The 23,364-nt window shown below is 52.4% G+C and overlaps 1 protein-coding gene across 1 annotated transcript; it reads right to left on the reverse strand.

Annotated features, from left to right (window-relative positions):
* Nucleotides 1-4,955: 4,955 nt before the first annotated feature.
* LOC119097025 (uncharacterized) lies at nucleotides 4,956-5,897 on the reverse strand. Its single transcript, XM_037220038.1, has 2 exons — nucleotides 5,774-5,897; nucleotides 4,956-5,539 (listed from the first exon to the last, which is right to left on the reverse strand). The coding sequence occupies exons 1-2, from the start codon at nucleotides 5,828-5,830 to the stop codon at nucleotides 5,171-5,173; spliced, it is 426 nt and encodes a 141-aa protein (XP_037075933.1). The 5' UTR covers nucleotides 5,831-5,897; the 3' UTR covers nucleotides 4,956-5,170.
* Nucleotides 5,898-23,364: the final 17,467 nt, after the last annotated feature.

Raw genomic sequence — 23,364 nt, forward strand, 5'->3', positions numbered from 1 at the left:
ACATAGCCCGTCCTTGGCATAGTTCCGTTGTGTTGATACCAGACAGCAACAACAGCGTCAACGCTTTTGTACGTATTTCAAGCAGATTTCCTTGACCTCTGTAAATAAACGCTCCGAGCAATCGGCAAAAAAAATACTTGAAGCTAGGATAATCAAGGAATAAATGCTTTGGCTGTCGTATATCATGACAAGTAATCACCAACGGCCTTGAGCTTGCCAGAATTCAGCGGCATAAGTTAAATGAAGCGACTAAATAGCTATATTACAAGATTCGATACATGCCCGGGGCCACCAATGAGATTGAATTTTCTTCATAATGTGCCTCAGCCCGGCTGAAACGCCGGCCCTTTGATTTAGCAGCTTGTAATTGCTTGGTATTGACTTAATTATACGGTATCATATCCTGACGTAGAGACCATCGCACTCATCGTTTTCATGGTTACGGCATTGGCATCAATCAGACAGACCACACATGAAACCCGTCGAGCAAGATAATTGGCCCTTGGAATATAAATGTTAGAGAAAAAATACGATATCAGTTGTGTTCATCATAGTCCAGAATTGTCCGTAGTGGTTGAATGGGCTCTAAACAAACATATTTTTTTCTGCTGGCTTGTAGAGCTTGATGTGGGGAATTCCCGGGCTGGGTGAGCTTTTGTTCGACGCACGACCAGAGAATATCCGTTAACGTCAAAATATTCCATAATCTACCGCGCATATTCTCCTTCGAGCAGGCATCAGCACCATCGCGAAAGATAAAATTCCAGAGCTGAACTCATCCGTGGCTAAATACCGGTGGAATGCGCCAGCAGGCTGGGAGGCGGCGCGCCTGCTGTCCCGCCCGTACCCATCACCACACAACGCCGGTAGCACCCTTTGATGGGCAGGCGGCACGGACGCGCCAGCCGCGCGCACGCGGCGTCGGGCGTCCACACGGGCAATTACACGGGTGACGGCGTCCGGCGCATTCCTCCGCGCGTGCTCCGGCGAAGCGCCCGGTCAGTGCCCGCGGCTGCCGACCCCCCTTCCCCTGCCCCTGGAGGTATGCGCGGCGCGCGGCCGTCACCTGTCGCCCCAGGTGCCGCCCGACCCGTCCGCCCGACGGCGGCGCCGGCGGCGGCGGCGGCGGCAGGTGGCTCCCTGCGGGCGAGCGTCGGGCGCGCCGCGCGGCAGCCGCCGTCAGGTGCGCCGCACCGCCGGAATGCGCGTCGCCGACGCCGCCGCGCGGCCGATAACATTCCGGCGCGGTGTCGACGCGGTCCGACGGGGCCCGGCGACCTGCGTTTTGACGAGCGATATCATCTCGATGCGGCAACGATATGTCGGCGTCGGAATGCCGGTGGAGCGGCCGCGGCCGCCGCGGTCGAGATGTGAGCGTCCCGCGCGCCAATCAGACGCTGACGGCGCGGCGGCGACATTCCCGACGCGGCCGCCATCGGCCCGTCCGACGGTATCGGCCCCGGAGGCGGGGTCGTCGTCAGACAGCGCGGCGGCCTCCGCGCAGATGACGGCCCGCCCCGGGCGCCCGCCGCCGCCGCCGCCGCCGCCACCGGTCACCGAACGGTCCGGAGATACGGGAGCGGGGTCGTCGGCGCGCGCGCGCCGTGCTGCCGCGGCCACTGGTGGAGCGCACGCACTGCTGTCACGCACACCTCCGGCGGGAGCGGTGTCTCAGACGTCCGCCGGCGGCCACAGCGCGCGGCTAATCGCCGCTTGGCGTGTGTTGAGTAACGAAGGGGCGGCGCCGTGGTGCCACCGGTTTTGTACGGCTGTGAATCACGACACAGTCGCCGCCGGCTGCCGTTTCTGCTGACTGGCGCCGCTAACGATTGTCGGCAGGGACGACGTGACGAAGGCGAGGGGACGGAGCGGAAGAAGAGGCTCATTAGAGCTGCAAATGCGACTGCAGCAATCTGTCATTTGGAGTGCACGTCTTATGGTGAGCCTCTTTGTTGATGTACTGCACTTATTTGCAAGACGCACTGCGTGACGCGCGACGTGGATACGCTGATCAGTGGAGTGGACGTCCCACCGGACACGCTGCGTTGTGAACCACGCGGACAGATTGTGATCAGGAGACCTGGGACTTGGCTTGACCTGGAGCACATGGAGGTGTCGTGACACGGATGCACGAGTCTCGCGCGCTTTAAGTTTGTGAGCATATCAATCTAAGCTGTGCAATCCCAAGACGTTCCGGCCTTTGGTAAGACACGACACCAAATTATTACTGAGAACATGATTGATCAGTTTAGTTCAGCGAATTGGGTTAAACAATCAAACGATCAAGTCTGACGTAACGTAGCCGCGCGCTAGACGGTTGAGCCCATGGCTTTTGAGCGTTCCCATCAGCGAACATGAAGTGGATGGACAAACTTGCAGACGTTCATGACTCGTCTTCAGGGATTAAGTGTGGTGCGTATCGATACCTCATAGATACCTCAAGAATATCTTTGCGTGGTATCATGCGATTCATGGCAGACGCCAAATGTTTCAGCGAGCTCGTTGCAGGTGGTGCCGAAAGTGTAGTGGTTAACGCGTCTGGGTTAGTCACTGCGCGTCTGGGAAACCCGAGGTACGAGGCTCGATTCCCCGCGGTGCCCGCTCTTTCTGTCAGGGTGAGAGGCAGTCAACATGGTAGATGTCAACATGGTCAACAGATACCATGAGAGGCAGCCAGTCAACACCATCTAGTCTCAGCAGCTGAGTGCGTCGTAAAGCCCCAATGACGACGTTGAGCATGATACAATAGCGCAGACCAGCAAACACGAGTATTTCGCCTTGGTGAGCATCTGGAAGTTGACAGTAACTCAGTCATTGCCAAGACAGGTACTGGGCTTAAGGTGTGACTGCAAAGCGGGGTGAGTATAGACGTCACGTCTCTCAAAAGGACACAAAAGAATACAAAATGTACCTTTTGGAACAACAATAGTTCGTTGTGCCTTGGAAATAACACAAGAATTCCAGCCGCGAAACTAGCTTCCAACAAAACATTCTTGCCTACCTTAGTTTTACTTTTTGTTTCTTTTCATTTTCTCCCTTCCATGCGCTTTGTCCTGTGGCTCCTCCCTCTGTCTGACCTGGTCTGAGACAAACGCCCGGCACCGTACACGTCGCTAACATCCATAAAAGGCCGCACAGCCAATCTAACCCCTGTCAAAACGGCTTTCACGGGGTCCAACGGCGGCGCGTCCTTTGTGCTCACGACCTGCGTCCGTCGCAGCGAAACACAGGCGCCAGAAATGACACCATTGTGGCAGTTATTGTTTCGGCCGCCAGGGGGCGGGCGCCGTCTCCTCCCAGCGAGGGCGTCAAATCGATTCCGCGCCCGCCCGTCCCTCCGCGGGGGCTGGGCGAGGGACAGCGCCCCCCCCCCCCCCTCCTCCCCTCCCCCTCCCACCAGACAAAGGGATCACGAGCGGCGCCGGCGCCGTTGTCTTCTGGGACCTACGTCCGTACCGGGAATAATGCGGCGGAGGCGCAGTGCCACCTAGGCTCTGATTTGCGGCGCAGGTGGCTCGCTGGCGCCATCGCCCAACCCCCCAACCCCCCGTACCCCACCCCACCCCCGTCTGCAGAGTCCCGGACGCGTCTTGACGTGTCGACTTCGGGAAGAACCAAGTCACCGAAACCAGTGATGCAGCCGTGATGGATTGTGACCGAGAGTGACTGGTGACAGACGCCTATTTTGGGATGCCTGCGGACGGGATGCGGCAGACCGCTCTCGTAGCGTGGAGCACACCGCCCCCTCCCGGAGTTCTCCAATGCGCTCACTTGACCTCTCAGGTAGTGACGTGGGCAGGATTGCAAAAGAGGAAACGTCAGTCGCACCGCCGACTGATGGTTGTCCCTTTCCACGCATTTCTTTCAGCGTGATTGGTATGTCGAGCATTATGTATGGTATGCTGATTATTCCTGGGGGTACTAGTGCATGAAATGCCCGGTACCTCGTGCTTGGTAAGCAAGTGTTTACATGACGCTGGTGTGACCAAGTAACAGTACCTAAATGAAAAGCAATATGACCGAGCTCAGCGACGTGCTTTGCCAGATGACCTAAAGAATAAAGATGTTCCGGAAAGCTATTGGGGTCGGGGATGCAAGCCAAATCAGATCAATAAAAGCCGATGCGTGTCGAAATTTCCATAAGCATTGTAAAATAGATCTGAATAACACAGCAAGCGGCAGATTATTAAATGTCCCATGCATGCGCACCCATTACCATTAACAACCACCCCCACCTGAGCGTCATCTGCCTCGGCCAGATGTGGCCTTTCGTGTGTCTCGATATTGTGCATAATTTGTTTACTCTTTTGGTAGTTACCTCATTGCATGCCTAGAAAAAATTACTGAAATGTTCTAGAAACTGCAGCTCCCAACTGCCTCCCTACCCATCCCCCAAAAGAAGTTTAAACATTTCACATACGCCACGAGAAAACCCGGAGGCATGCTTTCAGCGGTAATCAGTAACTATGTCATCATCTCTTGCTCATCCGACTACGCAAGGTGCAATTATTCTTGCAGTGGTCTAGTGACTATGCACCGGTGATGACCACATCCCCTCCCCGAAGTTCTGGGTGGGCTGTGCCATGGTCTTTGTCGCTTAGTTTGAGCAGTGATGAGTTTCTCGACGGCGCCCGCTCCGAACTGCGCACCATCCGCCCCCCATTACGCACCATCCGCCGGCACCGCCGGGCGCAGCTCAAATCCAGGTGGATAGTTTCACCTTGCCTGGGGTCCCAGTCATTTGCGTAAGCGATGGCCGCATTAGCCAAGCGGCAAGTGCGCGCGTTAATGCATGCGTTCGCATGTGGGTATTTTACATGCACGTCGGGTCTTGTTCAGCTAACAGCCCCATCGTGAGTAGTATGTGTCATCCTTGGCACCACATTTTGGCAATGAGCCGCACTTTTGTTTGATTTCGCTTTGTTCCGTCAGCCCGTCGAAAGAAATAGGAAGAATCATAGTGCATTAATTATATTATCACATGTTTATCATCGCCCCAAGCGCACACGCAAACCACACGAAAGGCACACGTATCACAAAGCGATTGAGCTCATTCCGAGCTTGTGTTTACATCGCAGACAGCATCTGTGAAAGCCCTGAGGTAGCCAGAAAATAAGACATATCTACATCTCGTATCACAGCTGCACCGCCGGTCCGCCCCGCCGCCTCCTCACAGCAGCTGCGCCTTCCTGTAGACGGTGGGCCGCTGCGCCTGCGCCTGCTGCCGCCTGGTGACGCCTGCTGCGCTCGGGTGGCAGAGCTCGTCCTCGAAGCGGACGCGTCGCACCGGCTGCAGGGTCAGCGTGCCAGTGACCTTGACCTGCAGCTGACCCCGGCTGACCTCGGCATGTGGCGAGGCGGCGATCAGCTCTTTCAGCCGCGCCTCGAGCGCCTCGTTGACGCTGTTGTCGTCGATCTCGGCCGAGACGTCCGCCTGCCAGACGGTGACCTGGCCCACGGGCACGTAGCCCTCTTCCAGCGCCTTCAGCTTCTGCTGGCAGCGACGCCGGTGCAGCAGACGCAGCAGCGGTTTCATCACCTGGGGAGGGAGAGGCGGACGTCAGTCTCTCACCCAATCAAAGGCAACGGGTGATCATGGCATAAGTGCGACAGCATGATCATATTAACGTCCACGAAGAACGTAAGTGATCCGTTTACTTTCACAAATACGCGTCCGACGCATATCACGGGCCAGAATGATGTTAAGATGCGACAAGCGTGCTTAATCACCCCATCCGCAACAAAGCACAATCATCACTAAAACAGAACGTACCTTCTTAACGAGGTGAGCTCCAGAAGCCTGCTTCTTCCCGTTCCCCGCGTTCTCCATCTGTCCGTCTGTTCTCAGCGCCTCACGTCTGCCCCTCTCGAAAGTTCGGGTGATTATGTCGGCCACGTGCCCGGCGCGCGCTCTTATAGGCTGCGGCCGCGTGACGTCAGCGGGCACGTGACGTGCCGGGGGCAGGTGCGTGCGCGGCACGGGCTCCGTGGGAACGCCGTCGTCGCGGCCGCTCCCACGGCGCGGGAATTCGCTGACCATATGTGCACCGCAAACAGCGCGCGCGCAGCTGCTCGAGCGCCGGCCGCCATTGGTCGAGCCGCCGGTCACGTGACGGCGGACGGTGGGTAATTATTGGGGTTAGGACGCCGTAGTAAAGAGACTGCATTCCGCAGAAGTTTAGGGTAGGACGCCCGAAAAATTAGCACGCATGGCTAAGGGCGGGTTACGGCCATCGTATCGAGTGCTTTGTGCGCGGATAAAGTCCTCGCTTTACAGAATGCTAACCCAATGGGATATTTATTGGGGAGATGGTGGCTCAATGGGGCTATGACAAGGGAAATGGGGTGTTTGGTTTCTGGCAGCCGGGCGCGCAGCCTTCTACGCCGGCTCCTGTTGATCAGGTTAGTTTTCAGGGGGTCTCTTTGGAAGCTGAGCTGCGCACTAGATGCTCTCGGGCGACCAAAACAGCCCTCTCACTGCTCGCGAGTGTGGGAACGTCACGCGACGCCCTGCCAGGCGCACGCTCCAGACACGCGAAGGCAAACAGGGAGGGTTGGGTTGGCCGATCAGTGTGGCCGGTGTACACGGGGCTGCCAGGAGGCGGTGACCGATCTGGAGGGCATCGTTAGGCCCGCCGTCCCGGTCAGTTTCGTCGCTGATGAGACAGCAGATTCGTTCGGACTATGACGACAGGCTGTTGGATGGAAGTGTCGGAAGACAGGGCTCTGCTTATCTGGTGTGTCATCTGGACTCGGTCGCTATCCGGATGACGCTGATGAAACAAGAATGACCTTTCATCCCCAGCGGTAGGGATAGGGGCTCGGGTGGGCCATGCTGCCCTTGCTGCGCACATTTCACATTCAGCTTATTGTGGTGCGTAATACGAACAGGCCGACCCTTTTTTCAAGCGGTGAACTTTCGCCCGAATTCCACGCGAAGGACCGAGATGGTCTCTGAGATTATAGAACCTCTTAGGCTGGCTCTGACGCATGACGTCTCGAGCAAAAGCTTTTGATCTGAGCGAACTTTTGTATTGACCAAAAACATTGTGGAACATCTGAGGCACAGTCAGGAGGACAGCAATTGGACGAACTCAGTCTTCCTGTTTCATCTGAACAAGCGTTGAAATATCCTCCACTTTCATTTTAAAGCTTTGACTACGACCACGCAAATGCATTTGTGCATGCAAGCTATGTTGGAATCAGTGGCAGAGGCAGGATGTTGAAAATATGGATAGGAAAATACAAGAAATTGATATTCAGCAAAGCGCCGCAATGCAAAAAAAGGCTTTGCCCCTCTATCCCACAGCATAATGCGGCAATCCTCTGATTTGTGGTGAATGTTAGTCGCACGAGCTTGCTGGGAAAACCGCACGCTTGGTGTTGCGTCATGATACGTAGGTAGAATTCGCAACCAATGTCACTATTCGGTTATCTTTCTGTACCTGATGGCGCCCGTATGACTTTGCACAGCTACCTCTGGAGCTATTAAGCTCTGCTGGGATGTCACAGCTACTCTTTTTTCAATAAATAGTTCGTTAAAAACTGTCCAGATCAAAACCTGAGCCATTGTCGTCGGACACTTTTTTGGATCTGCCCCCGTCAATTCCGTTATTCAGCTCTCCGACGTGTGCACTTAGCATCGAATGTCTAACCGGCGGGTCGAATCTCACTCCGGTTGTCCCATGATGCGAAACGAAATATGCAATCGTCAAAAAGGAGTGACAGCTTCCAAACACCACCCTGGCCGTTGTTCTACGGCCGCTTTCTTTCACCTTCGTCCTACGAGTGGCTTTCAGCCTCCTCAAAACATTTTACCTGTTAACAGCGTATGTAATAATGATATAGACTCAGCTAGCCAAAATTTCAGCACCGTGCTAGAGACCATTCACAGTTAATTCTGGAAAAAATCGTATTGGGTCCTTTGAGGCCCCTTCTCATAGCGCAAGGGCTACGCCATTTAACCGAAAGCGTGTGACCCGCGAGTGCGGCTGAAGGCTTGCGGTCGCGGCCGAATCAGTGCTGATGCGTGCAGCGTGCGGGTTTTCTGCTCCCGAAATCACGGCCCGTGATCCTTTACGAATTATTGCTCTGAAAACTGAAAGTAAATGCAAAAGCTTAATGATATTTATATTGCTATTGATGTGGTCAGATCGGCGGTAGATCACCCCATTTTCATAAAGAACTGGCTTGATGGTTATGGCAAACTTTGCCCTCTGTAAGTCCACCTTCTGATAAATGGTGTATGCACTTCAGAATGAGGCTGTTTTGCCTTTGTTCCCTATTATCAAGTAAAGGAAGATTCAGTCAGGTTCCCTTAGGGGGGAGGGGGGGGGGCAGCGCTCAATCAGAAGCCATTATACCAGTTTTTTTTTACTTTCTGTCAGGGATCACCCATGGGGAAATAATACGAATGTGGTGCTGAGGGAGGAGTGGGGGGGGGGGGGGAGACCCCGGGCCTATCCCGGTGCCCGTGCCTGTGCTCCGCCAGAATCCAGTCTGGGACGGCTTTGGGTCGTCCACGCCATTGTGGTGTCATGTGCTGAGGCTCGTTACGAATGCAAGGGTAGGAAGCACGGTCAACGTAAGCGCCTTACATTTTTGCGTTGGTTTGTGACAAGGTCGTGACATTATCACGGGTCGACGCGCACCACAGGCGCGTGACGCGTGACAGCCGCATTCCTTGGGATGTATTCGCAGCGCACCAGGAATATTCTAGTCTACGTGAAATCACGTAGAGTCCTTGATACATTTTCTGTTTACATCCTCGTAACTTTTAAGCTAGTAGCCGTGCATGCGAGACACTAACATTCACGTTCGCACTTATTACGCGTGCTTCCCACGGTGGAAACTACGCATCATGCTGTTTTTGGCGCAAAACACACTTTTTCTTTACCGATCGTCAGTGCTGGGTGCGCAAATCGATTTCTTTATAACTGAGCCTGTTGCGCCATTTCCGTCTCACTTCGATCAAGTGGCAGAAAAAAATAATGCGCAGCCGGGAATGATTCAGCGCGATTTCACCTAGGATTTTTGCCGTATGGATCGCAGCGAACACCAAAACACGCGGAATCTATGGAACGTTAGGTCATGAATGACGTCGACGGCATGGATTCTTTGTCGTCCGGGTCGTTGCGAACACACCCCTGGTGATCACGAGCAGGGCCGCAGACGGAGCGAATGATAACTTAAACTGACCGAACATATTTAACACATTTATTCTGTCATGCCGAGTGTGCTCGTGTTGGCAAAAGTATTTTGAATGCCTGCTTTCTCTGTGAACTTTCTGTGTCAACTCAAAATCCAGAAAAGGATTAATTTGAATGAGGCTTTAAGTGTGCAATGCAATATAATTTCACAGCTTCGGTAGCACGGCTAAAAATACTGCCGAGAGCGAGCACCGAAAGTCCATTAACAACAACGGCCCAAATATCCAGCAGTGACTTCGGCAATAAACCTACCCGATGTTTACGCCAAAAATCACGCTTTGTCCATTGGTCCAGATTGGATTGACCATGCCATGTTTTGGTAATATACGCGACCGATCCTTGTGCGCCGCCGGCTATTTTGGACTATACCCGTACTTCCAATCTGTCGGGTCCGAGGAAGTTGTCTGACAAGCCTGGCTTTTGAGGACTTTGAATCACAACACGTTGCCCAGCGCACTATTCGCTCTCAAAGCACAAAGCCTCACAACGGCGCAGAGACTCGACGAAACCTCTCAGGCGTTTTGCGACGTCGATCAGCGAGCGCGGTAAAAGGCGACCCGAAGGCGACACAGCGACCAGCTGCACAGGAAATTGGATTCCTTTCGGCGTCTATGGTCCGAAAATCGCGATCCGGAAGCGGGCACAACGGCTATTCAGGCGATTTTCCTGGAAATCGCCTTCGAGTAGCTTCCAAACAATTGCTGGCGGACAAAAGCCGGGGCCTAGGAGAGGACGGCCACCGGCAGGGAAGAGACCGCCTCCGCTGATTTACATGCCCACGAACCGCTCCAGATTAGCCGCACACAAACACGCCCACACAAACACACAAACTCAAGAGCAAGCCAAGCGAGGAAAGAGAGAGAGAGAGAGAGAGAGAGAGAGAGAGGGGAGCGAGAGCGGAAGAGGCAGGAGGGCAAGAGGAAGGAAGAAGGCCAGGGAAAAAGAGGAGAGACAATAAGGAAAAGACAGAAGAAGAGAGGGGAAGATAGAGCGACGAGGGATGAAGAGAGCTGGGTTCAAAACGGTAGTCGGCGACGCCGGCGAAAAGACCACCAGAGGGAGGGCGTGTTTGCAGAGAGCAGACCCGACCGAGAGAGATTGAGAAAGAGAGAGAGAGGGAGAGAGAGAGAGAGAGAGAGAGAGAGGGGACCAGAGGGGAGAGAGTCGCCAACACACACAAACACGGCCGGGGGCCGCTAATCTCCGACGGTGGCGACCTCTCACGGCTGGCGGCCAGCCCACAATACGCGGCCTGCCCAGCCCGTCGGGACGATGTTTCCCAAAGATTTGGCAGCGCCGCACAAAGCACCCCGCACAAGCGGCGGCGGCGGCGGCGTGTTTTCCACCGCGCCGACCACGTGTGCGCCGAGAAAGCCGCGCGCCGTGCGGCCGCGTTTAAAAGGTTTTTGTGATTCGGTGCCGTGTTCGGATAACATCTAAACGAGGCGCGCTCACGCTCGGGCGAGTCGGCCGCCGGTGAATGGCGGCCGGGGGTCAGGAGGGGCACGAGTGGGCGCAGGGGTCGGCGGGCGCGGATCAGGTAGGCGGCGGAAGGAGTCGCGACAATGGCGTAATCCCTCATCAAGATTTCGCCCGGCGCAAATGGACGCCAAAATGGGACGGCGCCGGGGATAAGCGACGCCGATAGGATATTGTTTTCATTCAATTTGGTCGAGCTTGGCGGAGACAGGGCCGGACTGACCTGCCTCGGAGAGATAATGGCCAACCGGAAGCAGCTGCGCGCGGAGGAGAAGGGACCGCATGGCCAATGTGTGCGGCCATGCCGGGATTGTCTGCATTGTGGTGATCTGGAAAATCGGGCAACAAGCGTCAGAATGCTGGAATGAGTCAAGATGAACACTCGAAGCACATTCGGGGAGTAGTTATGCGTCGGTTTCAGCGCAACGGTAAATTTGTGATTGGTGTGGTAGACGCAAGCCCGAAACATGGGTTAGATAAGATTCAACGACAGTAGGATACCCACAGCCGGCAGGTAAAACCGATGAGTGAAGCCATTCTGATCTACGGAATGGTCACGACGACACTCATCGCTATATGTGAATGTATAGTTTCTACAAGCAGGTAGAAAACTGACGCATCGAAAAAGCTGACGGTACCCTGTTTGTTAACTAAAGCGCCAATGAGGCACGCATTGCGGGTGTATTAAAAACCGTAAGTATGGACAAAGGGACCAATCAAGGGCCATTGTATCAGAAGCCAGCCCATTGTCAGGTCAACCACTCTTCTACATTACGTTGGAAGAGGGAGCCACGCGGGTGGAGGGTCTAACCGTTGATCTTATCGTGTATGAATCACACGGGACATGACGTCATATATTTACGCAGCTTTTTAGAAAGGTGCTCTGATATCTTATCAGAAGCACGCATGGGACTGTTTACAGTTCACAGCGCGCATAAGTGACGCAATTAATGTGTCACGAAAGCAGTAAAGCCCATGACAACAGTGACGTCAATGTGGTGTGTATCGGGATCTTTCCGGGCCCTGCATTCGTGTCAGATAGACGACTAGCTAGGAAGAAATCCGGTTGTGCGCTTGATTTATCAAGCGAAGGAAATTTCAACGCAGCGCTAGAAAGGAGAACAACGCAGCTCGAAATTACATGCGCGAATTCAAGGACCAATTTAACAGTATGGTCTTTCTTATAAACTACACCAAAAATCCGGCGACGCTGCGACGTTTTTTTTAAAGCTTGGAGCAAATGCACTGTTGTGCTTTTGAAAAGTTATCGGGGTCGCAGATCCCATGGTTCAATGCATCTTGGTAAGACGTGACGTTACTTAGCGCGACGTGTATAAGTGTCCCATCAGCTCGATATGATAAACGTCCTCAAGAAAATAAACGTCAAGTCCGCAAATTCCAAAAGCGATCAAATGGCGGGCGAAGCCGAGCTTCTGTGTTGGCAACTAAGGACCATCGCAGCGAAACGAAATCAGGTCATTTAGCTTCGGGATAGAATGGCCGATGATCCTGGCGACAGTGCGTGTCAATGCGTGCGGTGGCGCGTGCGGTGGCGCGTGCGGTGGAGCGTGCGCGCTCGTGCAAAAGGCACAGATCTCTGTCATTTTTAAAATTTTCAGGGCTGGTGTCAGACATCGGCAGTCCGGCATTCAAGCCCCCGGAAACCAATTGCACGACGGAAGCGCATGTATCGTTTGCAAATAATTCATGCAACCCAACACTGTCCGACTCATAGCGACGCTGGCAATCGATCGGCATGCTACCGAGGCCGCGTTTTTCGAAACTAATTCGAATACAGCATGCTATCGTCTAAACTGAGCGATATGGGGACGAAAAATGACACAGGAGTGAAGCCCATTCCATGGTGACCAGCATCCACCCAAAAGGTTTGTGTGTTACACAGCACTTCAAGCACGACAGCCTAAAACGCGACCCGCTGCAAATTCGCGGATTTCCGCCGGAGCAGAAGCCGTTCCCGTTCGTCGGCCTGCTGCCGACTATGAACGAGCTGCACTGAAGGATGTCTCTGCCGTACGTTCTCCGCGCGGCGAATACCTTCATGTAAACTGCGACATGAATTCGGTATGTAACGGTCGCAACAACGCGGCAGCGAAGTAATTCGACTGACACAACGACACGCAATCACACTGCTACCCATACGCCTCCCTGTGCGTAGGCGGCCTTGCGCTGTGAGGTGCGACGAGTAAAGCCGCCAATTTTTATTGTGCTTTTTGTTTCACATATCGTGTGACATCAAGAACAGCCTAGGTCAAAACCGCCAGATTCCGCACGACATAGCCTGTATCTTCTCCTGATGCTGCTTGGGAAGTGTGCTTATGACAGATTTTCGAGTCGTCGAAAGCCCGCGGTCTTTTTTCCTCCCTCCCCTCAGCCAGAACTGCCTGGAAGGTCAAAAATGCTCTTTCCTCGTAAACTTCGCAACACAATGGATGGTGGTGGTCATTGTTAGCAGGAAAGGGCTAAACTGGCATCATTCACTTATCTGATCACGCCACGGGTCACTGCTTTACTAAGAACCACCGAAATGTTTGGACGTGTGTGATATGTAAGGATTTTTTAAAGACAAAATTGCAAGGCACATGAGAGCGCACAGAAATAGTGCTGTCGCGACCCTTTCGCGACCCTGCTATCGCGATCCCACGCCTGTAATTCGCTTTCTTACTATGTTACACCGGTGCATATTTTGAACACTTTCGAGTGGCTCGACCTAAGCTTCCCCATCAGAGTTCTTCTAAAAGGACAGTTCCAAGAAACACGCAGCGTGCGGAGTAGATTTTTTAAATTGCTGCGCTTTCATTTAAGTGTCGACTGACGATATACAAGAGCTTCGTTGCCAGTTCTTTCTTGCACTGTGTCTGTGTGTTTATTTTAGGTACACTGTGTTTCGCACGGTGCGCAGTTACCTGTCCCTGAACTGTGTTTTTAAGAGAACATTTCCAAGAAACATGTTAAGTGCTTAGTAAATTTTTCCAATAATCGTCTTTTGACAGGTAATTTGATTTTGACTGGCGACATGCGTTATTTCCCTCGTTTTTTATTTGCACTTTTCATGCTGCAAAAACATGCATCCGCATAAGTCATTTCTTGGGGACGTTCGGTAAAGACCCTATACATATATAGATTGGCTCAAACAAGAACTCGACTCTTCCCTCGGAGTTGTTTTTACCAAATCAGATGAGACATTACAAAACAGATTGAAGATAATCTATTTTCCGAACTCTCTTGCGCATCGCGCCACCAGAGACTCTAGCTGCAAAAATGCATTGCACCTGAGGCTTCAATGTCATTTTTCGACAATAAGTCTGCTCGCTGCTCACATCCAGTCCTTAATCCTTATCTTGGCCATGTGGTCGGCACAAACATTGTATGACATGGCCAGCATCGTTGAGGCATCATTTTTATATCACAGGACAAGAAGAACACGACAGAGCATTCGAAAGAAGCGAGAAAGTAAGGTTAATGCAGTTCTACAGTTGTTAATTCTTCGTTCCGGAACACAACGAAATACATTCCATGCCCATTTGCTTCTGAAGGGAATGAGTCAACTTCTGGTTCCTCGAAGCAAGACCCTATCGTGTTTTTCACTACATTCTAGCGACACCGATTTGTCCTCTGCTGAGCCATGTACATGGCGTACATATCTACTGTTCTAGTTGACATTTGTGCTAACTCGTGCATAGATAATTGCGATAATTGCAAGCACGTTTTCCTGTCACACCCGCGACCAAGTCCTTTGTGGCAGGTACAGCGCGGTGTGAGATGATTGAGATTACATTAGTTTGACTTGTTCGTCGGTTACGCAGTTTTCTGTCGGTTGACTGCATTGCTTTATTTCCTCTACCAAATGCTTACGTGCATGAACAACAGTGACAACGACCAGTGTCAGCAGCGCCGGCTCGTGGTCGCTCCAGCTCTCAGGGTTGTCACGCGCGTCCGACCGTGTCGTCGGATCCCTCGCCCGGCGTGTGACAACTCGGTCCCAGGCGAATGCGCGTTGGAAAACGGATACCCTTGTGAGAGAATGTTCACTTGCGCTGCATAATCATAGTGCCCTGTACGCTCTTCATGTTGGGTCACATGTCTTTCCCGAAATGCTAGAGATTTCTTGAGACATGGGAATCGTTGACATTGCTTTGAAAACAACAGACTGCGTGATATTCTGTTTTAACTGCAATGCTCTGCTGAATTGAATGCGCCATTTAACTATGTAGAGGCAATGCTGTGGTCAGGAGGCTCTCACTAATGGTGTAGCCTCGTGACATTCCGCAACGTCATTTGGCGAATGAATTGTTCGTCTAGCAGCCTGCTGGAAAATGAAGAAGCACTCTCACTTTTTCTGGCTGGTATCCGATTACAACAGCTCACCCTCTCTTCCCCACGGCCGTCTGCGGGAGCGGGCCATCCATCTGCTGTCGGCGCATGCGCCGAGACACGTCTGCGCGTGCAGCCCATTTCTCGGCGGCTTCTGGTAACGGACACCCGTGGACACGCTCTCGCCCGGGCACAGTCGCCCCCTGTCACTGTGTCCCCCCCCCCTCTCAGGCGACGTCTTCACCCGTTGGCGTCGGCGGCCTCGGCGTCGCCACCGACGGGTGACGGCCAGATGCGACGGCCGTCGCCGACGACGCGGGAGCTCTCAAATGGGCCGGGCGAGTGACTCGGGACGGAACGTCACCTGGGGCGGTGGGTGGTGCGCGCGAAGCTCGCGTTTGAACGCTAACATTGCTTGTGGCACCGGTGGCTTGAAACGGGTACTCGCAGACGACATGCTGGTGTACAGACATGCCGCAATGCACGACACTTACGTGGGCGCTCACCTGATAGAAAGGTGCGAAGAAACTTCGAACCACAGCCTGACGTTGAGTGCTGTTGGTGACCCTTTCTCTGACCGTCGCCTCTCCACACGCTTGGCGACCTGTAAGAGCGCACCACTTCTTCCCGCTGCTCGCCTCACGCGCCGGCACGCCCGCCGCCCACCCACTCGGATCGCGGCGGCCGGCTGGCGGCCGGTTTGAGACCCCCTGGGCCGGGGCCGTGCCGCGTCGAGTTGGCGTGTCGCATATCTTGGCGAGCGCCGGCCTAACGAGCGCGCGACGCGCGCACTGTTTCACGCGTCGCTGCGTGCGGGGAGCTGTTGGGGCAGGTCGCCCTAATGAGGAGGAGGGCGGGCGCCGGCCCGCTCCACGCCCCGCCGCCCCCGCCGCGTGTGTTTGTAGTCACTGGGCGTGACAAGACGCAGCAGCCGGCACGTCTTGTGAGTGGTGCGCGCCCCGTGTTTGTAAACGTTGGCTTGGCCATTAGGTAACCAGCCTGGGCATGGAGCGTGGGAAACGTCGAAAATTGGGTGCGGGTTGGAATGCCCATTATAGACCCCACCGTGAAGGGACACGTAAGAAATGAAGATCGATTTCGCGGCAGACGCACTTTTTTCGGTTTTGGCTGCTATTGAAAAGCTGTGCGTTGACAAGGCCATCCTCGCCCTAGGTAGCAGTGTTTAAGGAACCATAAGGAAATGAATGGTTTCTCACCGATCAGACTGAGCTTACAAGAATTGAGGAAGATTAAACAAAGGTAAGACAAGTTACGATGGCCGGAAGCAATCAGTGTGGGTTACAAAGTGACAAGAGCGTCAAGCTTGAAAGACTATGGAGCTCTTTCAAGTGATAAGTTGCTTGTACTTAGCAAGGAACGTAGACAATGAGCTCGCTGGCTTCGAATGGCATTTTACGCTAATCCTGCCACCAGATGTCATCGATGTCTTGTCATGTTAGGCTGCCTGTCTTCAAGGTCTGCTGTCCCCCTGTGATTTAATGCGTGCCTTGAGCCAAACGGCAACAAAAACCGGCCAGTGCAGTAACAGAACGATGAAGACGGGACGCGGGCACAAAACTGGATGGGCCATCGCTCAGAGGTACGAACGCACGTGTGTTTAGTCCTACGGCGTCACTCTAATAGGTGGGCGGACACGCAGATAAACAAGCGAACAGATCGGCAACGGGTTGACAATTGGCTGCCAGATAGAACCAGCATAAAAAGCTGAATCTATGACATGGCGAAGAGGGAACCAACGTGACACGCCCTCAATAATTGGAGGAAGATGTCGGTCACACTGATCAAAGTGACGAAGAACAGCCATACCAAATGACCTGACGTAGATACACCGCTAGATTATTTTTTGGTCGTGGCAAGGGGAGCTTGCGAGGCAGCCAAAAAAGTGTGACAAACTTGTGATCGTGACATCTTGACAAGTGTACATCCCCATTTGGACCGTGTTTGGCTTTTAGTGGGTCTTACACAACATTAGTAAAAGCATGGAAGCATGCAGTTAATGCATGGATGATAAATGTTTACCACAAAACGCATGTTCTGCCAGAACACCGACAAATCTGTCTATTCTTTCGCTACAATCAGCATGTACACAGACAGAATGCAAGGATTGCGATTGCCGTTGTGATTGCGACTGGGATTGCGATTGCGAGGATTTAGAGCAGTGTAGCGCGTTTATCACTTGGCAACTCCCAGTTAAGGAGTAATGAAAATAGATGGCAGAGCACTCTCGATTAGACGTACCATTGAGAGAGCTGTAGAAGCCTTTAGACGCCATGTTAGTACCGGTGAATCAACGAAAAACAGTCGTTTTTTGCAACAGACCGATTGAGGAGTATTGCTTTTGCACAGTTTTGTAAATATCTTCAGTTGTATCTGTTAAGGTTAAAAAGATGCGCCTTGACTTATTGACAGTATGGTGTTGATCTTTGGTCTCTGGTATTCACTGATAACGCCATATATCTACAGATGCATTTAACCTTGACATAATCTGCTATTACTGCGCTGAAAAAAATACACGGAGAAAGAAACGGAGAGGACATCTTACAGGAAATGTGTGGTAGATTAAAACGCCCATGCTGGTGCCATAGGAGTAGGGTCAAAAAGGAGTCAGTATAATGTGCTTTGTGGTTAATTTAGCACTATAGGAATCCATATCCTGAAGTCATGTAAGTGCTGCAAAGCCAAACATATTAATCCTGTTTTCGGCCCCTCGTCTGTTACATCAGAATATACTACCTGGCAAAGGATGATATCCTACAAAGCTACATTACAGCATCGAGGATACTACGACACCTTGCATAACGCTGTCCTTTCACAGCTCCCAATCCACGCGTTCGGCGTGGGGTGCTTCATGTGCGTTACGGTCTGGCACGTGCCTTAACAGCCCTACACTCACCATCAGCGGCAAAGGCCTTGAGTAACCACCTGCAGCGTCTCCTTGTCCTGTGGTAATGACGCGAGGCCGTGATTCACACCATCGTGCAAACGCACGACTTCTGGTCTTGTTTGGGTGAGAGCCCTTCCGGCCAGTAACGACCATTTCAGGGCCATGAGCTTAAGGAGACAGGTGAGCTGCGAGACAATGCTGCGGTCATCGTGGGAACCCTCCGCTTACGAGCGTCACCCCACACAGGGAGCCCTCTCCAAGCTGTGTGTGGGCTTTCGGAGGGGTGGGCGGTGAGCCGGCTCATGGCTAACGGCCTCAGGTGGCCTAGCGGCGGTGAACCCTCGCAACGTCCTACCACTGAGGTGGGACGTTGCGAGGGTTCAGAACGAAGCGACGAGGGGGCAAGTAAGGGCGGATGGTAGCATGTAATGCGCAGTTTCCTGGCCCTCGTTCAGCCCACTGGCACCCCGGGGTCGCCGCTCCGGCCCAGGCCTGTAGGCTGCGCACTCCACCGGGCCGATGCCTCCAACGACACCCGCTCTGCGCTCTCACCCCTCTCCGTGCCTCAGAACGCGCCATTCCCGGCCGCCAAGTCGCGGCAACAACGCGCGCGATTTCCCCTGACTGCGTGCAGTGGTGGCACCAAATCACTCGGCGTAAGGCGCGCGCGATAATGGCCTTTGTTGCGACAACAGAGGGCGCCGGGCGCGGCGGGCGGACGGGGGTGCGGGGGGCGGGGACGGGGCGGCCGCCGGCCGGCCGGGTTTTGTGGGGGAGGTGCGGGGAGCCTCTCGGCGCGCCTGACCCTTTGTGCGCCAAGTGACGCGGCGAGAGATGAGGCGGCCTTGCGTCTTTGAGCCGGCGGCCAGATGGCGGCGGAGGTGGTTGAATGCTCCGCGCGTCGCTGTATCGTGGACTGCGCTGCTGGCGGCGGACAGCGCGCTGTCCCCAGCGGTACTCTGACGCGCCAGCAGCGGATAGAAACCGGTTTCTTGAGGGCTGGGCTGGATGGGGTCTGTGTTGCGCAAAACAAACGGAGCGATGGGCCTAAGGGCTCCTGCAAATGTGCGTGCACGATACAAGCGAGGCTCCTTCAAACGTGATAAATGGATTGGGTCCGTAAAAAAATGTTTTCTCATTAAATGCGTTGAAAGCGACAGTGTTTTGGTTCATTTTGGTCAAGAGTACTTAAGTTCGAAGGTACAAACGATGATTCGGTTGTTTGGGGTTTGTTGGGTCCTTAAAACCAGACTTTTCATCAGAAGTCTGCTCGTTCCAGAGCAAACATTGACGTGAATGTTCACGACCGTTTCTTGGAAAAAGGATTTTTCATCGTTGAATATGTTTGCGCTCTACTATTTTGGGGACGGGCCCTGGACCCTTTTAAGACCTGTGAGGACTACTACATATATAAACTGTTTGCTCACTGATTTCGCTGCAGCTTACATGCACATCAATTAACTCATTGCCGATAGGACCCATTGAGAGAAAGTATACTCGTAATACATGATTTGCCATATTTGTGTCACTTTGTCGACTCATCCTGCGTTGTATTTGGCCTCCGACTTTGCTGTGATGCGAACGTGTATATTTTGCACACACAAAAAGAGCTCAGAATTCCGACCATTTAAAGGCATTATTTCTCAATAAGCATGCACGATGTGAACAATTTAAACAGTCATTTTTGTCAGCATATTTCCACGCGGTGTTGATGGGTTGATAAGTTGCGGGGGTGGAAAAATCTTATGTGCTTCTCAGGACGTAAAAGGTAAGTTGAATGCGGTGCTTAGCCGTGCTAAATGCTTCCGTTCGTAATAAGTTAGAAAAAAACAGTAGCCCAGGGCGGTTGGGAGCCAAGATTTGCGACCGAAGGGGCTACAGGATGTGCCACGAAGAGCTATTTCTGTTTTGGGGGAGGGGCGAGACCAAGCACTTCTCCCGCTTTTGCGATACCCACGCGTTGAGAACGGACCACAAATCCCATAAATACTGGGCGGTATAGTACCTAACGTATCAACTGGCGACCAATGCTGCATTGCCCTGACACCAAAAACATCGTCTTAGCTGCTCACCGTACATATCCACCCGGCCTTCCGCTGACGTGGTGACAAATTATCGTTGTTTGGCGCCGCATGTTATTGCTCGAGGCAGCGAATGGCATTTAAAGCTGAAATACGTTTCCTGAAAAATATATTGCGGAATTATCTTCAACAGTGTCGTGGTGAAAAACTGTGCTCGAACCTGGCGGGGAAGGGGCAAAAACCGCATGAGTCCCCTGGCCTGTACCATTAGCCCGATGTGACCAAGCGTTATTGGGGTTCAGACACCGGACCCCTACCACCCAACCCTGTGGTGGTGGCACATGGACTAGTATAGTGTGCAGCATGCAAATGATACACGTCATGGGATGAACAGTGTTTATGTGATAAAACTATGAGAGGAAAGTGTATATGCTTATATATATATATATATATATATATATATATATACACATATATATATGCATATACATATAGATACATATACATATATATATTATATATAATATATATATATATAATATATATATATATATATAATATATATATATATAATATATTATATATATATATATATATATATATATATTAGAGGGAAAGGTAACCCAATGGTAAGTATTCATTTTAAGACACGTTTTCATGTAACATGATTAAGTACGAAACTATTTCGGGACTAAATATGAAATGCACGAAAAATAGGATAGCAGAAAGGACCCATCATAAAATCCCATCGTTTGCTGTCAGTGCTTCTCAAAAGTTGGTAAATTTTGCAATTGAAACCTTTTGCTTGATCATCATGAGCCTCTTTGTATTTTTTTTTGTGTGGATTTGGTCCAGCGGAACCACATCAGGAAGCATTACAAACGTCAACTGGCGAATGAGCATTCAATGACGAAACAGAAACGCGTCCGGAATCAACGTTATCGGTCAGCACGATAGACCTGACGAAATTCCATGGGTTTCGCACCTATTTATCTAGCTTTCGTGTGTTTTAAACTCCGTAACAAATCAGGTATCTGTCTAATAACGCTAGCGTTGAAAGGGCTAAGGTGAAGCTGTATTTCGTCGGGACCTTTATGCCTGACTGGCTTAGTCGCGCCCATACGTAGCACCCAACGGCATAGACTTAAGCCCGGCCAAGTAGTGAAAGCACTTCCTTGTCTGCGGGTCTCACCAGCTGCAATACCACATTCTAATCTTCGATGAGATTCATTGCTGACCAGAATAGCAGTCTGTTCCGTTTAAAGCCGCTCAATTGGGCTTGATCATCTTTACTGTCTGTTCCGTGTTGCGTCTGGCAGAGCCGGATGGTTGTACATCGCATGACAGTCAGCACGCTAGTCTGAAAACGCTAAGATAAATGATCGGCATGCCTTACATCATCACTATCAAGAAAACGCTGTGCTAAAATCGTGTTCGTTGTCGATAACGCCTGAATCACCCACGCGACGTGCAAAACACATCCTCTTCCGCGCGTTTGGGCACACATCAAAAGGCGCCTCAGAGGCCCGGGCCCCCACGCGGATTACTCAGCCACCGGCGGGCCGCCCCCGCAGCCGGGACGGGCCGCGGCCGTGTCCGCCAGGTGCTGGCTGCTCGCGCGGCGCCGCTCGCTACACAAATCACTTATGGTCGATGAGCTGAGCCTCGATAACAATCCGTTCGCTGCGGCTAGGTGCCGAGCCGGCGGCCGCGACCAACATCTGTGGCGCATTGCCGCGAAAATCATCAAAGCCGCGCTGCGAACCGATAGTCGCGGCCTTTCTAAGCGCCGGCGACGCATTCAGACCTGACCAACCGGCACAAAGGTCTTTCTCCTCGAGTATTTTCCGATACTAAGAGGGTTTAATGTGCTTCACGGAGGCTTAAGTGTATCAAATTGGGGCTGAATGTTTTACAAAGGGGTAGAAAGCACAATAGGGCAGGGCCATTGTGAGCGGCTCGGGGTTCGCGTGCGTTTCGCCGTGTGGTTTCAATAACACCCTTTATCCATTTTCGCCGTCTTTCTCTCGGCTGGCTCACGTAACGACCAGCCCGTCCCTTTCATTATCCCATTTGCTATTCAGTGTTTGATCGGCATCTTTGGCGCGGGCGCGGTCATTTCGTCACACTCGATTCCAAGAGGAAGATTTCGGGAAAACGCCAAAAGAGCGTCCCAGTTGTGTGCCGACGCTGAGCTGGTCAGCTGAAAGGCTGGGCCCGAGTCAACCTGAATGCGGGCATGAAGCCGACCGGAGGGGACGCCGCGACCGCGTGCTCCGTTGCCTCCCGAGAATAGACGCTGGCGCGCCGTGCTGACCTCCGCACGCCGCCTAAAGACCCGCACGTACTGCATTCGTCACAGCACTGAACCATAGGAAGTCACCAAGACGTGAGGAATCGCTCTGAATTGCGATGGGTCGGCTGTTGCGCGGCCATTCAGCCCGGTAGTTTATTTTCGGCGGCGTCTCGCGAGGCGTCGCACCAAAAGACCCAGTGCCGGGTAATGTGCGGCGCTGATTGAGATTTACAGGATGATGTGAGATGGGCTGCGGACCTGTTCTGCGTCCCTGCTGATGTTGTGGTAGAATCATGACGCAACGCTGAAAGACCAAATTTATTATGAACGGCCATGAATGGGGATGATTCTGATCGTCTGAGGCGCAGTGAGCTGGCCTGAAATCCATCAAATGGCGCGTGTCCCTGTTAAAACTGCCGTCATGAATTTTAACTGCACAGGTGGGCTGAAGTTGCAAAGTTGGCATGCAATTTTGATGATTTTTTTTCATTTGTGGTTCTCTGACCGTGCTTTTGCATAAAACGCCAAACCTCGAATGTACGCTGACTTCATTTGACGTCTAGCAAATGGTCCACTTGTCGGTATGCCTCGAAAGCTCGAAACAGACATTTGCTTACCGACAATCACTGAATGACCAGACGGTTCAGTTAACTGGTGCCTCGTATTGGTAATAAAACATCCTGTCCCTCTGCGCGAATGCCTTCGCTTGCCGACAATCAATGAATGACCAGTTGGTTCAGTTCGCTGGCGCCTGGCATTGTTGGCAAAACGTCCTGTCGCTCTGAACTTTCTTTAACTTTGTAGAGTTTCTAGAGGGATCGATAAATTGCGTTGCATTTATATGGTTATTTTAACCCCATCCCGCTGGGTATCCATTTGTGGCGTTGATCAAACAAAGCCTCCCCTTCCGCTGGTTACGCTGTATTTAGTGTAACGCTTCCCCAAAGTATTCGTTTTGCCTCTAATTGAGGTAGAGATGCGAAATAAATGACGCGTGTGCCACTTGTCATCAAATGAAACCAATATTATCAGGCTTTAAAGTTTTGTTTCTAAAGATTTTAGCATGATTTGCAACCACAACTCGCCGTACATTTATGCTATCATCCTTTACTCTTGTTACGC

This window comes from Pollicipes pollicipes, unplaced genomic scaffold, assembly GCF_011947565.3.
Source record: "Pollicipes pollicipes isolate AB1234 unplaced genomic scaffold, Ppol_2.1 Scaffold_4295;HRSCAF=5057_pilon_pilon_pilon, whole genome shotgun sequence".
In the NCBI taxonomy this organism is placed as follows: Eukaryota; Metazoa; Arthropoda; class Thecostraca; order Pollicipedomorpha; family Pollicipedidae; genus Pollicipes; species Pollicipes pollicipes.

Coding starts and splice junctions, on each gene's coding strand:
- LOC119097025 (XM_037220038.1), bottom strand. CDS start 5,830: ATGGAGAACGCGGGGAACGGGAAGAAGCAGGCTTCTGGAGCTCACCTC. Junction 5,540..5,773: donor GAGCTCACCTCGTTAAGAAG/GTACGTTCTGTT, acceptor CTCCCTCCCCAG/GTGATGAAACCGCTGCTGCG.